This window comes from Mastacembelus armatus, chromosome 20 (assembly GCF_900324485.2).
Source record: "Mastacembelus armatus chromosome 20, fMasArm1.2, whole genome shotgun sequence".
In the NCBI taxonomy this organism is placed as follows: Eukaryota; Metazoa; Chordata; class Actinopteri; order Synbranchiformes; family Mastacembelidae; genus Mastacembelus; species Mastacembelus armatus.
In genome coordinates, this window is record NC_046652.1 from 12613135 (window position 1) to 12629053 (window position 15919).

The following is a 15919-nucleotide window of genomic DNA, read 5'->3' on the forward strand; positions in this document are numbered from 1 at the left end:
CAGGACTTTAAGCTTTTCAGCACACGTTGTGAGCTCTGTGTGAAGTGAGTGTCAGACTAACAGTGCACTTTTCATAAGCCCTCGCTTTTTGCTGTCAGTAGAAGCACACACACACACTTCTGTGCACTCCCAGCTGAAAAACACACATATCAACATGCCTCAGCTTGAATCAGCTTGTTCTTTTAGCACTTCTCCTTCACATTTTCATCCCCTCTTCTCTCTCTGTTCTTGTCATGCAGGCTTTGGCGTTGGTGCTGGTGTTTCAGCTCAGCAGGCTGAAGCAGATGGAGATAGCTCTTCTTAACTTAGCACACACCACTGCCCCACATTCTCAACTTAATAGTGATTTGTTTTTGTGTGTGTGTGTGTGTGTGTGTGTGTGTGTGTGTGTGTGTGTGTGTGTGTATATATATATGACACCTCTACAGTCTTCAGGGTAAAGTTATGTTTCCTGTTTGCCCTGCTGACTCTGAAGATAGGCTCCCTTGAAATGCTTTCTGGTCTGCAGCCTTGTATTTTAATATTTCCTGTTTATTATAGCCATTACATTTAGTTGCTGAAAACAGCATTGCTGTGATGATTACTGCACACTTGAAATGCATACCTCATTCAGTTTATTAGGTACACCTAATACCACTAAAAACTCTTCCTAGGTGAAGAGGTGCTTCTGTTATTTAGCCAAGCTGCATTGACATGAATGGTCTGAACAAAATAAGAGAAATACCTTTTAGTACAGCACAATGCAACATTATCATCTTCATGGATGAGCTATTGCAGGACTGTTGTTACACTGTTTTAGTTATAGCTTGGTGTACCAAGTAAATTGTCAAATGATGTTCATTTATTCATTGATGCATGTCAGCATACTGTTTGTTTAACCTGTGGTAATGAAACATATGCACAAGATGGGATATTACCAGGCACCATTTATTATTTCGAGGCTATTTTGTTTGATATTTGTCCAAAGAGTCAATTAATCATTTAGTCAGCAGAACATGAATGGGCAATGATTTTGAAAATTGATTGTTTTTAGTAATAGTAAATCAGTTAAACACTCAGCAGATGAAACAACAGTGGTGGATCTAGATGCCTGTTCTACTTGTTGCGCTGAAAAGTGTAAGACCCTATTTACAAACCTTTCCAAAATAAGAGCTTGAGTGTAATTCAACCATAGCACTGCCTGTTCCCCAGTAGCAGTCAAACTGTGTCTATAGCTGAACTGAAATTAAGGTAGCTTTAACATATTTATTCTTTGAGATGATATTGATATGAATTACAATTGTAACTGTATGGCAGGACTTTTATCATTTAATCACCGGATCATGTAATCTACATATTGTTATAACTCCCATCAAGGTGATGTCTTCAAAGAAAACAAAAAAAAATCAGCAAATCCTCATATTTTGTGAGATGTTTGGCATTTTTGAGTGATAAACTATTAATTATTAATTGACTGATTAGTTGTTTTCTAACTAGAAAAATGTAATATTATATTAGTCGAACAAATGTACCACCATTAACCCCTTATGAACATTGTAACAAAGCACTTTCCTGTGCACTACAAAAATATATCATAATGTGTTTCTTGGAATTTGATTGCACTGTCACAATCAGAAATTGTAGGACAAAGTTTGAGTGAAACTGAATTGTTTTTGTGCTAAAATCAAAATATTTCAAATGAAATCTCTGCCAGAAAGTGGCACTTATAGACAATACACTGTGACAAGGAATAGGGAAGTAGAAGTAAAATGTGGCAAATCAAGAGTTCATGACCTTGATCAGTCTCAGTGTTGCAAGCTCAGAGCGTGTGACTTTGCCTGCTGAGCCAGCATGATGCCCACTGCCCACTTATGCTTTTTTGATTTAAATAGAAAAGTCTGGACTGCTCCTGAATTAGTAGTTTTGAAATCTGGGCTGTTATGTTGTAATGCATGCAAGGTGGATCACACCTGAGAAGACTGTCCTCTTATTCGATTAGGGCTTTGACACAAACAGAGAGATGTCCTCATTATGTCCTGGTCATATAACTTTGTGTTATTTGCCCTTGGCCAGCTTCCCAGGAGAATTCATGTGAGTTTTCCCCTGGAAAAGAGCCTGGCCTACTCCAAGGCAATAAATATTGTTCTTTTTTTTGTTTTTTTTTTTAAACATCGCTCTGTCCTTTCTCCAAATCTCTCTCTCTGCCGACTGGCCTGGTTTTTCTTGCATCAGGGACAGGCCTCGCGGCTCTGAGCCTAGGCCCATTCATCCTTTTGACCACCTGTCACTCCTCCCCCCTCAACTGACTTCAGTTGGTTCGGTTTAGACCGCTGGTCTGATCCACCACAGGGTGGTTAAAATGTAGAGTTTTGGAAAATTTGGTGTATACCGACATTGTTTGAGGCTAACATTGCTTGTAGTTGGACTCAGGCGGAACTTAGTCCACTTTTGTAACAGTGTCAGCCTTGTATGGGTTGTTCAGTTTTCTACGTTAAAATAAGAGTGTGAATAATCCATCCACGCATCTTTTATGTAACTGTGACCCATTTCAAATGAAATCCTCTGAAAAATTGATTTTAAAAAAATGTGTCTTTAATTGTTAAGCATGTGCTGCAGGTGAGGTGGGAACAGTGACTTTCTACCTGGTGGCACTAATTACCAAGTCACTTAGAGAAGGTTAATGAGTTTCTTCCACGTGCAAACTTTTTGCTTTTGTCTGTGTGTGTCTCGTCGTGAATTTCTAATTGCATGCTGGCAGTTCTTCAAGGTCAGGTAGACCTTATGGCCTTTCAGTCAGCCTCCATCTGCCCTGCTGCAGGTGGAGAAATTATGAATTCAAGTATTGTCCTGCTGCATTTTTAAAGAGCCTAGACTTGGTTAAAAGAAGGATTGAAGTCCTTTCGTCTGCAGTTTTTATTTATTCTTCACACGTTTCACAGGCACTTTCACTGTCCCGTCTCCTCAGTAGGCTTGTGTTGCTGTTCTGTTTCTCACTGTTCCTTAATTTGAAGATGCTGATGTTTCTTCCCCTTCCACCCTGAAATCTAGGAGGAATAGAAAGATAACAAGGTCAGTCTTTAGAGATCAATGTCTTTAGCAGAGAGTGTTCTCCCTAACCACCTCAACTCAATTTGTAGCGTCCGTCAGAGCTGAAGTAGATTGCAGATGTTGCGTTAGTCAAAGAAAATGGCTGATTAGTAAATCTATTAATATCACTGACCTGTCTAAACATTGATGCTGTAAAAACCGCAGAGTTTGTATAGTGATGGACTAATTCACCACTTCCTCCCATTATGCAAAGAAGAAGCTAAAATATGGTGAACATGTAGGCTGCCATTGTGATGTAGTTTGCATACATAGAATCTGGTTTCAGTTCATAAATGATCTGAAATGCACACTTTTTATAACTTACTAAAAATCATTTTCATCAGAAAAATGACCACTTGCTGATATTGTAGATGCTGTCATGGCATGTTGATATCTACCCAAAATGATGGAAATCAGTTTGGGGGAAAAATGTATTTGATTTGTACTGTAGTTTTTAGCTACACTCATGTCCCATACACTAAAACAGAGGGGGCAGGGATTATAACCACCCCCTGCTGAGCCACAAGGGGCCAGTCGACCTACAGTGGCTTCAGTTCTGGGAGCCCTTGTTCAGACATAATATGCAATTTATTTTAAGTTACCTTATTTTTGATCTGCGATTTCTGATATTTTACAAACTAAACTAGAAATTGAGAAAATAATTTGCAATTTACTCAACAATAAAAACAATCATTGTTGCAGTCATTAAGTTAAGAGTACTAGCATCGATACCATATCAAGTTAAAGGTAATCAAGAGCAACAGAAACACTGTCCTTGAAGTACCTAGAGCTGTTGGGCTAAACTGCATCAGTGAGGTCACTTTTTTTTTTTAACTTATTAACTAATGCATTAGCTCATTTGATAACATGACCCCAGTCATTTCCCATATTTGCAAAATGAAAGAGGTGTTGCGTTATATGTTATCGTGACCGGGAGTCATAATGGACAAAACAGAGGGAATAAGAGCCAGACTGACAAATACCTCATTTTTAATGACCGTGCATCCTTTTGTGAAGTTATGCCTGATTAAATATATGGCTTCAGATTGCCATAGTAAACATGGAGCAGAGGAGAGTAACGCATTGTCTTTTTAAAAGCTAGATCATCAAAACCTTTGGCACTTTTTAAACCAGAAAAGAGCTAAATGAGCTTACTAGGTCATGTATTGTCTTGTTACCTTTGGGTAGCATCCTAAACTTGTCTTCCTTGTAATCTCGTATTAATTGGCCCTGCAGCTGCTAGGTGTCAGACAGCTACAATAGCTCTGGGCTGCCTCCTTTCTCACCTATGTCACCCTGTCCAGCCTGCATAATAAGCTGTCGATACCTCAGATGAAAGGGCCATGTGAGCTCTACGACCTTCCAGTTGCTGTAGACTCATCCTTCTCTAGGAGGTTTTACTCCTTTGGGAAGCTGAGAGTTTGTCAAGACTTTTCTCTTTTCAGGATGAACGTTTTCATTTTTAACCTGTCTTGTTTAGAGAATAGATAAACCTTTGGCTGCTGCTTTACAGTGTGTTTGTTTTTTCTTTCTCTGAGCTCATCCCTCACACTGATGGCCCATAGTGGCACTCTTCAACAGCACTTGAAGTCTTAAGACATGTTGGTGAATTCCAGTCATTCCTGAAAGTTTTTTTTTTCTTTTTTTTTCCCAGAGTGCATTTCCCTTCCAGACAAGTGGGAGCACATAAACCCAAATGTGCTTATCAGCTGCACAAATCCAGGGACAGACCATGCAGTGTTTTCTGTTGTTTTACTCTCAAATCTTCACACGTGTTTGAACAATCAGTGCAGTGAAAACAAATGTAGTCTGTTACTGAACTATTTTTTATGTTCCAGATATTGATTGGATAATTCAATGAAATTCACTAGTTTTGATTTAGATATTTTGTTTCAGTCCTGTGTCTTGACACTCTTTTTGGTCATGCCATACTCATTTCATCTATTTCCTAAGTCTGGTCATGGACACCTATGGTTCCACTGACCCCTGAACTGTTTCTTTTCATAGAGAGGAGGCCGACTATCACATTCTGATGAAGTCTACTTTCAAAGTATTCAAACTGGAATGTAATTCATTTGAATTATTTTGAACACAATGCATATTCTGTACATCAAATCCACCTCCCTGTGTCCCAAGCCACCTGCTACGTGTGTGATGTGCAACGAGGCCACATAATCATGCAAGTTAATCTTGATACGTTTGTGCTTGGGCATCAAGTCTGAAGAGATTATCCAGTGGACCTTGTTCCACTTGTTTCTAATGTCTCCTCTACTTGAGTTTGGTGGCAAGTTATCCGGTGAGTCTACAGCAGCGCTTCTTCCAAAGTCATCACACACCATCCATATCTTTGTTTGTGGTTTTGCCATCCACAGCAAAGTACCTAAACTTTTTGATTCAATGCTAGTTGCTTCAGAGCTGTGATTGTCTGATGAGCACAGCCTTTCTTACTTGTGTCTTGTTGCAGTTGTATCTCTTAGCTTACTAGCAGTAAATTGAATATCCTTTGCTGGTGAACTACTTCAAATCATCTGTTGCCAGGTCATAACAGTTTGAATATTTCTTTCCTGTGTTTGGGGGAAAAAAAAGGCTTTTCCTTTCCTTTTCTTTCCTGCTGTCTCAAGGCAACATCTTGTTTATAAAAGCATGATAGCACTTCTACAGCAGTTGTTGGCCGTTATCTTGCCAGACTGGATGGGTGAAGGAGTGCGATGTACTTCAGTGCGTCAGAGTTTCAAAAATGTCCCAAGAAACAAATCCGTTCTTGTGACTGCCACTCCCTTATCGCTCCCAACATTTGCAATCAATCATTTAAAGACATGTTTATTGTTTCAAGAATTTTATAATTTTCTCCCACATGCTGCAACTCTGGATGTATTTGAGTATCCTTTTCATTTAGCTTGTCTCAGCTCCCCACTATAAATTCATTGCAAGTAAACCACCTGAGTGTTTCTTCTTTGACCGCAGATCAGGTGATGACAGCCTGTCAACTCTCACCTGGATAGCCTGTAGCCTCTTCCACTCATTCTTTACTGAGCTAAGAAATATGAGATAAGATATCCCAAGAGCATCAAAGATCCTCATTCTTTGCATCTCTCTCTGTGGTAGTGTTACAGTACTTAGTACTCAGCTCTCCCATACTGTTGTTTACCCTTTGTAGTGAATAAACAATCACTTTATCCCTTTCCTGGAAAATGTTTCATATGAGTGGGAGCCTCTTAAGATGGCAATGCAATCAAGAGTCACATCTGTCCACTGATGACCTCACATCACATTGTCAGCACGATTGTGCTGGTTGTATGATTAACACAAGGCTTTTTTTTAAAAGAATGGTTAAAACTGTGAGATGGAGATATACAGACTTTAAGGTCTGAGTATTTGGGATGCATGAGACACCCTAGACTGTGCAATTTGCAAGATACTGTCTGCTAAATTAAAGACAAAAAAAACATCTTATATAGTTGTTAATGAAGGCAAAAATATTTTTTACATTTTTCCTGAGATTCAATCATAGTTTGAATAATATAAACTACCTCTGTTTTGCAGCTTTGTATAGGCCAACGATGCTGTACAGGCAACATGTGTTGCACAGTAATGTGTTTGACATCTCACCTCTATACAGCAAATACTGAATTCCTCTAGAAATCACTATAACATAAATAATGCCTTTTTGTTGGCTTTTATTGTTCCTAATTTTTCTGTAGCTATTACTCAGTCTCTCACGTTGCATATTACAATATCAATAATAGCTGTTTGCATGTGCACATAAATGACTGTGCTTTCAGCAGATGGACCTTTGCTCTGTGTCCTCTGGAGGAATCTCTGTGCTTTCATAAGGCTGAAACACCACCTATGCTGTCATATCCTCACTAAACCGAGGCTAACCAGCACTTTTTTTTTTTTTCCCCCCTACTACTGCCACCAATAATACTCTCCCACACCACTGCTGCCACCACCTACTCTTACTACAGCAGCCTGTTATCAAAGCCCAGTGTCACCCATCCAGGCAGTGTGCTCTGGACTCAACTTTATGAGACTCAACCTGTTGAGATCAAACACAATGGCTCAGTTTGGAGCGTGGCATTCTGCCTCAGCCTGTTATTACCACAGTTTGTCTGGTTTAGCCACTTTGTGGTTGCATATCTTGGTGAATATTAATGTGTTGTCACTTTAAGATGATATCGTGAAGAATATTTACTGTGCTGAGTACAGCAGCAAAGCATGTGACTGTGCTAAATGTAAGAATGCATATTGTGAGTGAATGGTAACACCTGGACATAACCAACATCCAAAATATTAATTACCTCCATCAAACTAATGTAGGCCTATGCTTCTGATGCCAACTGTGTAAAATACATTAAATAGATCTTTAACCAGTACAGCATGGTGGCTGAGTGGTTAGCACTCACGGCGGGAAGGTTGTGGGTTCGCAACCCGCCTTTCTCCCTGTGCTTGTGTGGGTTTTCTCCAGGTACTCTGGTTTCCTCCCACAGTCCAAAAACATGTATGTCAGGTTGATTGGTGACTCTAAATTGCCCATAGGAGTGAGTGTGAGTGTGTGAGGTTGTTTGTCTCTATGTGGCCCTGTGATGGACTGGTGACCATGGTGACTTCACAAGTTGACTTGTTCAGCATGTTATAAATACTCACAAAGGCGACGGGCAGTGACTGTTTTACACACTTTTTTTTTTCTTTATTCTGTGTGAAAGCCAAATATATTTACTAGTCTGTAATGCAGAACACAAGCTATGGGAAAGGTTGATATTATTATTTAGAAATTTTGATAATTTGTCGATAACAAAGTTATAATAATATTTTCTCAATATACAGACAATCCATTCATACAGTGTATTTTATACTTTCTCTAGTATGTTAGATTCTTTTAAGCTGCACATATATAAGTCTTCAAGTGCAGAAATGTAGTCAGCTGTTTAACCTCTGTTCCCAGTGTCCAATAAGGCTGCTGCAGGATGTGTTACATCATCTAAAATCCCTCCAGATAGAGGATGGTATCAAGGGACTGACAGTTGAGAGGGGAATTAATGTTTTGGCTGCTTTATTGGCTCACATCCACTACAAACATGACCTGGATACATATCTAGAAGATGGATGCAAATGTTATCTGATGTTAACAGTAGCAGGGTCCCTCTTCAGTCTTTTTCATGTCTTTATTATCTCCTCTTTCTAATCCCTTTTCATGCACAGGCGGAGGACAAAAGGAAAGCTCTGGAGGAGACCAAAGCCTACACCACCCAGTCCCTGGCCAGCGTGGCCTACCAGATCAATGCCTTAGCCAACAATGTACTGCAGCTGCTGGACATCCAGGCTTCGCAGCTGCGACGCATGGAGTCCTCTATCAATCACATCTCCCAGGTCAGAAATACACACAGATACACACACCACTGACCATACAGCTGTGAAAAATGGTGCCCCACATTTCCCTCTTTCCACTTTCACACTGACTTGGTTATTTGCAAAGATAGTATGAGGCTTTCTAAAGCATCCATGGTTCCTTTTATTGGTTTGGTAGTCAAGTCTTGTCTTGACTGGCTATGTGTTTGGTTGAATGACTGGTGTTCTGTTTGTCTTTCTGTGATGCTCTTGTCGTCTTCTGAAGCGCAAACGCAATGTAAAACATTTACTGCATTGAATGTGATATGTACAAAATTTTCAGTCATTAGTCTGAAAAACTAATTGCTGAGCATCTCTAATGCACACAAGTGATATCTAATATTTTCTCACTTATACTGTGCATTTTGAAAACTTTTCAGACATGCCTACTTTTATTTATTTAAAACAAAAGATCATCTTATGTTCTCATTTATTATTAATGACAGGAAAAATGGCCGTACAAATGTTAGATCCATAAACTGTAGCAATAAAATGACCTTTGCATTATATTAAAATTGCTTTGTGTATTTCCCACAGATTGTATTCTGACTTTATCAAGAGTTCAAATTAGGGGCAGGAGATGTGTTTGTGCACAATACTAATATAAATACTGATGTACAATACATATAAAATTATTTTGTCTGTATTTCCAACCCTTATACTAGATTTTTCCTATAACTTAAACTTATAGCAAAAACCCTGGCTTTTTTCTTTCTTAACCTTTTACACTCTCTACACCATGAGGCTTCTGCCATGTGCAGGTAAATCCAGTCACTCATCCAATGAAGGCATTAAGAGCTCAGACAAATCAAACTAAGAGGTCCACCCATGTGGGATCCCATAGATTAGGACCGGCACACATTCAAACCTGGAACGTGTATAACACACCCACAATTAATCCAAAACATGTAAAAGAATACGTGAAAAAGCAGAATTGGGTTGTTTCTTACAACATGTTATATGTTGTAATGGTGATACTGAGTGTGGAATGGAAAGAGGGGTTCATTTGGTTTTGTCTTTCCCATGCCTGATATCTGTGTTTTTCCTCTAGCAGGGCTTTGCTAAGTGTGTCAGAAACTGTTTTGAGGATACAGTGAAGGTCAGATTTTCAGTCTAATGGAAGGAAAGAGGACTTACGGACTTGATGCCTCAAAAGAGAGGGGAGAACGATCAGGCAAGTCAGAGAGCGGGAAGGCACAAGGAAATGGAAGATGGATTTTTACAAGCAAAGAATGGCTACTGGAAACCCCCCCTCAAAAAAAAGCATATTTACATTCTGGTTTGAAGTCCTGGAAAATAACATTCAGGTAGATACTCAGGTCACCGTGCCACCGAGCCTTGGTCTCCATGACAGTCCCCATGGGTAACATCAGAAAATCCTATGAAAGACAGACATGGTGCAGAAAAGAAAATCATTTCGTTACAGGCTTTACTGACTTTGTTTGACCTCTGTCTCATTGCAAGCGTGTGATAGTGCCTCTTGTCTTGTGCTCGGGAAATTCCATACTTCCTATGCTATATTTAAGCCCATGCTTGTGTACTTTGTGTAGCTACTGTGGCCATGGTGAAGTGTCCAACGTGAGCCAGATGGTGTCATGTTAGGTCAGGTAATGGTCAACACAGGAGTATTTTCCTCTTTTCTGGTTTCACAAAATACAGAAAAGCGAAGTTAAGCTGGAGTAAAAAAAATCACATTGCAAACTCATCTTCTTCCAGCTGATAATGATTGTTGCTACAGGAATAACACACTGCTCCCTACATCTATCTCATCTTTTCTAATTTGCATAATTTGTGAATGATTTAGCTGCTTTGCCTTGATAGAGCTAGAAAACACAGAATGCCTAACATCTCTCTCATTCACATCTTCATCTCCGTCTTGTTGTTTTCATGGATAAGTGAGAGGCAAGGTCTTAATGTGTTTGCCATAACTTAGCAAATCTTTGTTTTGATAATAAATAAACAGGGCTGTCAGCATTGTAGGTTGTGGGTGTGTTTTATTGCTCTCCAGTGCTGTTCAGAGATGGATCATTTCCTTGTTGCCCTTGCTGCTCATGGATGTAAGATTAGTGCTGGCCCTTGAGGCCGGTGTAGCCTTCTGCTGAGTGGGTAATGGAGAGGAAAGTCTTTAGCTTGTGGGGTCCATGTAGTTTTAACAGAAGAAAGGTAGATTTTATCTGGGGTGCACTTCAACATGATAAGTCATCTCCACAGCATGAATAAACACACTCCCAAATATGTTGGCTGTACATAACCACCCCATTTTTCTCTACTTATTTTCACACTCTTAGCTGATGCTGCTCTTCAGTTTCTGTCTTAAGCCTCAACCCATCCATGCTTGAAGCTGCAGATGCCTCAGGATGTGGCTCTCATACATTAATGTCTCAGTCAGTGTGTGGTGAGACAGCGCATGGCGTCAGGGCCATTTCCTTTGGTCTGCCCACTCTGGTCAGGGTGTGTCTGTTGGTGGTGGTGACATCTCTTTGACTGAAACTGAGGCATCCTTTTGAGCTGAATGCCAAGTATATTGTACTTTAAATTTATCAGTACAGCTTATTTCTTTATACTGCATGTGGTAAAAAAAAACGGAAGGGAAAGAGCACTGAGTAGAGCTGCCAACTCTAATCTCATTGTACTTCTATGAAATGGCAACATTTATCTTTAAAGTGCAGTTAAACTATTATGGGGTTGCAATTATTTGTTATTTTCTTTTAATTGTTCAAAGTGCAATATTCAAATTACATTTGTGTCAAATAGAGACAATTAGTAAACATTTCAGAAGCTGGAACCAGTGATTTGCTATGTTAAATTGCTTTGATGGTTAGTTGACTATAAAAATGGTTTGTTTTGGTTTGGTCTGTAATTTGTCCAATCAATTAAATTTCTTCAAATCAGTTTTTCTCCCCTGTTATATTTAGTCTGTTTTCAGTAGCAAAATAAAAGTATTTGCAACAAATAAAAATTACATGAGCATCTGTAAAATAAATCACGATCTTTCTGCTTTCTTCTCTGAATAATAATGTCATGACCCTTAGGCTGCAGCAGCTCATGGGGGTTTGATCAGTTTCAAGGCTAATCAAAAAAACTGTTTCTAATATTGGCATTTTCCATCAAGCCTGTCAAAAAGTGCATTTAAACATCATTTTAAACTGTATTTGGTTTGTTTCTACATGTGAAGTATGAATATGTAGTGATATTTGGTGAATGTCAGGAGCTTCCTGCAGTCTTAACTTAGTTGCATCCTTCTGTATTACAGATGCATAAATGTTTGTGTGTGCTGTCAGGTGTTTGTTTGCATGTCACTGTCACTTCCCCTGCTGTCATTGCCATTCATTGTCTGCAGCATTCAGGCCCAAGGGCTGATATGAGCATAAAGTAGCTTGCGGGGCTTCCACCTTGTGGTTACTGTGAAGTGGCTGCAAAGAAGCAGTGAACAGGGAGTGCTTTGTCTCTCCGGCGGAAGAAAATGCCTCACATTGAGAACCTCTTCGTGATGCCCAGAATAGAGAAGAAATAGTGTGTGGGGACACTTGTGCACACACACACACACACACACACACACACACACACACACACACACACACACACACACACACACACCCTCACATAGCCTACGTTCATTCTGCCACTCCTTTGTCCTTGTTATGATTGACTTCATCTTGACACATAAGTATCTGAAGACATCCGATCTTTGCCACATAAACTCAATTTTACAAAACTGAACCAAGAGGCATGAAGCTTATGCATGAATTTGAAAGTTAAACTTGGAAATTCATTGTTTCCAAGCCAGTAATTAAATCTGCTGTTGTGCACAATGCCTGGTCACAGTTTAAAACATTTATAACGAAGTTGGAATCAAAACAGACTATGATAGTACATTTTAGGAATAAAGATGAATCCTGCAAAAGGTGGACAATAAAAAATAAATGATGATGAATACAAAACAATACTAACTCATCACAGATAAATTTAGCATGAAGACCTCTGACATAGAGACAGTCTCACAAAAACCCCCATACATGCTGAAAAGCCTGATGTTTGTATGCATGTGGTTTAGATTGTTTTGCAGTGCAGCCCTCTTAGAAATTCCCTTCAGTTTTTGTAAATTATTTTAAAGTGTTAATTGGAACATTGTTGTCACAAAATAATTTTTCCACATCTGTCTCATGACAGCAATTGTGAGGAGTAGCACAGTATCAGCACTAAAATGGTTCAGAAATAAAAAGAAATTAAGTACATCTCAAACCATTTGTAACTTGTAAAAAAGATTATTTTGATGATCAAATGTAATTATGCTTAGCTAAAAGCAAAACACATGGCAAAGTGCAGATATAATAACAGATTATAGATGTGATTGCAGAAAGGGTATTTTAAAGCTCACTGTTTTGGCAGTGCTGTCGTTTTCACAATGTTGCCAGTGGCTTGAACTTTCACTTTGTTCTGACCAGTGTGTTGATTAAACCCAGTGACCACAGTGGGAAAGCAGCAGAGCAACGAGGTAAATGCAATAAACACCTGAAACATACACGCTACAGTGAGATGCACTTAATGGAGGTACACAATATTCTTATCTGATCACAGGTCAGCCCACCATTTGTGTTCAAAGTAGGGTTCAGTTTGTAGTTTTAGTTTCAGTCCAGCATGGATTTTATTTTATTTTTTTATGTTTCAGTCCTCATTCCTCAGATGTACAGCTTTCATACTGTTGCCCCCCAGCAGCTTGTGTGTTTTCATGAATGCAGGCTTGGGGTTGTGTCTGCTGGTTTGGTGACTTTTTGACCTCATGTTAAAGAGGTCTGGCATTCGTCCAAACAGGAAATTAAGCTTTGTGTGCGCGCGCGTGTGTGTTTGTGTGCGCGCGTGTGTGTACACATACTGTGTGTTTCCTCCTGATCCCACTGTTTGCCTCTGTAGATGGGTTTCTTTCGTCCTTCTCCTGGTGGGCTCCCCCACTTGCTGTGGAATTCATAGTTCCATGCAGAGTTTGTCTCTATTTCCCTTTTGTTCACTGTTTTTTTTATTATTAAATGACAAACATTTAAGGGATTATCAAAGTTATTGCAGATGGATATATTGTCGTTTTATCTCTAATCCAAGTAATCCTAAAGTTTTTTTCTATTGATAGTAAAATCCAATAAACACAGTAGACCTGACTGTAATTGTATTGTTACTATGTCACTTGAAGTGTTGATTAATTGATAAGTTCAACATCAGTAAAAGAGTAAATGTAATTGTGCATAAAAATACCAAACATTCACAGTTTTCAGGCTCCTCGGCCTCATATGATGTTTTTGTCATTTATTTTAGTTGCGGACAATATTGTGAGGTCGGAGCCATTTTTATGGCCGCATCCTCATTTCATAGCAGCAAATAGAAGTCAGTAGGGGACAACCTGACAATTTTAAAACTTGGAAATGGAGAAAGCTTTTTCATTCACTTCACAAGTGAGTGTTTTAAACCTGAATACCCTGCACCTGGCAAAAGAAAATTCACTGCTACTGATCGACTGTCTAAACCCAAAGGAAAACATGGCAAACAGAAATGTCAGTTTTGCTGAATAAAACCTTTCAACATTTCTTCTTCAATATTTATTTAATTATTGTGATGATCAGTCTTGATTAGAAGACACTTTTCAGCTGAAATTTGGCTTCGGTGTGTCTGCATTGTTGTATCATTGCTCTCAGCTTGTATGTAAACTTTAGGGCTGAGTCCAGATGATGTTTTGGCCACATATTCCAAAGTTAGATTGGCAAAAGCCTCTACTGAATTGTTTCTGTGTATCCATATATTAGCAAACTAAGTGTTGACCTTGGCATTGTCTCCTGGCTCTCTTTTAACACAGTGTCTTTGTTTCTGCTGGGAGAGGGGAAGAGATGATCTTTCCAAAATTTCACAGTCAGCTTCTGCTCCATCATACCACACAAGGCCTGTTAGATTTACCAGAGGAATCTGGTTTTTGAGGGATGTTTATCAAAAAGCTGCTGAGATCTCACCCTGTGGAGCTTGACCTCCCATTTTGGCCCTGAGTGCAGATGGAAGGACTAACATGCACTAACTGCTGAAAGAAACAGGCCCACTGCAGGGCTTTTGGACAAATGCAGAGGTGACGGCTTTCAGACTGGCTGTAATCACGCTGAGAAGCAGACCAGACAAACATATGCTCTGCTTCAACAGCCATTTTGGCTCAACACTGAGTAGGGAGTGTTGGATTGCACTTCCCCTACAGATGACGCCAGACAAAGCTACAGCTACAACAGCTGAGAAGCTCAGGCACGTGACCAGAAGTTTTACTGGTTTAAATCTAGATCAAGGTGCCAGAGAGCAGTTGGGTGGACTGCTGATCAGGGCCTGGATGGACTGGGCCCCTGTAGATCACAGGGGTCAAACTGAGGGCTCATTCAATAATGAACAAAGAAGAGGAAAACATTTCTCAAGTAAATAGAATGAATGAAATATGTTTCCTGACATTAATTTTATATTTTGTCTGTGTGAAATACTCGATCATTAGGGCGCCCCATAGCCATGTGGTTTTGGCAGTGCACCATATACATGTGCACAGTGTGTGCACAACAATAGTGGTTTGTGTCTGGACCACAAAAATTTGTTGCAGGTCTCCACCTTCTGTGTATCGCTTCCCCCCACTTTTCCTGTCCACCTCTGTGCAACCCACTGACAAATAAACACAATAATGCTCCCAAAAATAATAAGATAATAATAATATGTACAATTTGACTGGGTATTATGTCTGTCCATCTGCAGGTCAAGTATAAGACTATAGCCAGCAGTGAGTTAGTTCAGCATGAAGATGGCAAAACAGAAACATTCATCCATCTTCTTTCGCTTATCTGGGGCCGGGTCGTGGGGGCTGTAGACCTAAGCAGGGATGCCCAGATTTCCTTTTCCCTGGACACTTCCTCCAGGTCTTCCGGGGGGACACCGAGGCATTCCCAGGTCAGCCAAGAGACATAGTCCCTCCCGCGTGTCTTGGGTCTTCCCCGGGGTCTCCTCCCAGTGGGACATGCCCTTCTTTACCATGACGGACCGGTACACCGACTGCATTACTGCTGCTGATGCCCCGATGAGGGAAGGACGGAACAGAAACACGGGGTCTTTTTCAAAATGTAACAAAATCTGCCTGACTCCTCTAAGTGAGTCAGAAAACTACAAAATTATAACCAGACATACCAGGCATTATGTCTTAGTGGGCATTATTATTATTATTATTATTATATATTTTCATTATTATTATTATTTTATTTTAGGAAATGTAGGAAATAACTAATAAATTCAGAACAAGCAGGATGAGAGAGAAAACACGCGGCACAGCACATCCCTGCTCACGCATACGTATATCAACTTTAAGGTGTTAATGTGTGTAAGAGAGTGAGTGTCAAGCAGGGTTTTGGTGTGTCATGCTCAGTCAAATATCTCCTAGAAGAAAAACTTAAAAAGAGGAGAAGTTCATGTA

At 39.7% G+C, this 15919-nt stretch overlaps 1 protein-coding gene across 12 annotated transcripts in view; it reads left to right on the forward strand.

The window, feature by feature from the left end:
- The window catches only part of abi1a (abl-interactor 1a), a 40318-nt gene that overhangs the window by 2352 nt on the left and 22047 nt on the right, over positions 1-15919 (forward strand). For all 12 annotated transcript variants that reach the window (XM_026292547.1, XM_026292550.1, XM_026292557.1 and 9 more), the window contains exon 2: positions 8269-8436. In XM_026292547.1, coding sequence (XP_026148332.1) covers positions 8269-8436 — 168 coding nt within the window. The remainder of the gene's footprint in view (positions 1-8268; positions 8437-15919) is intronic.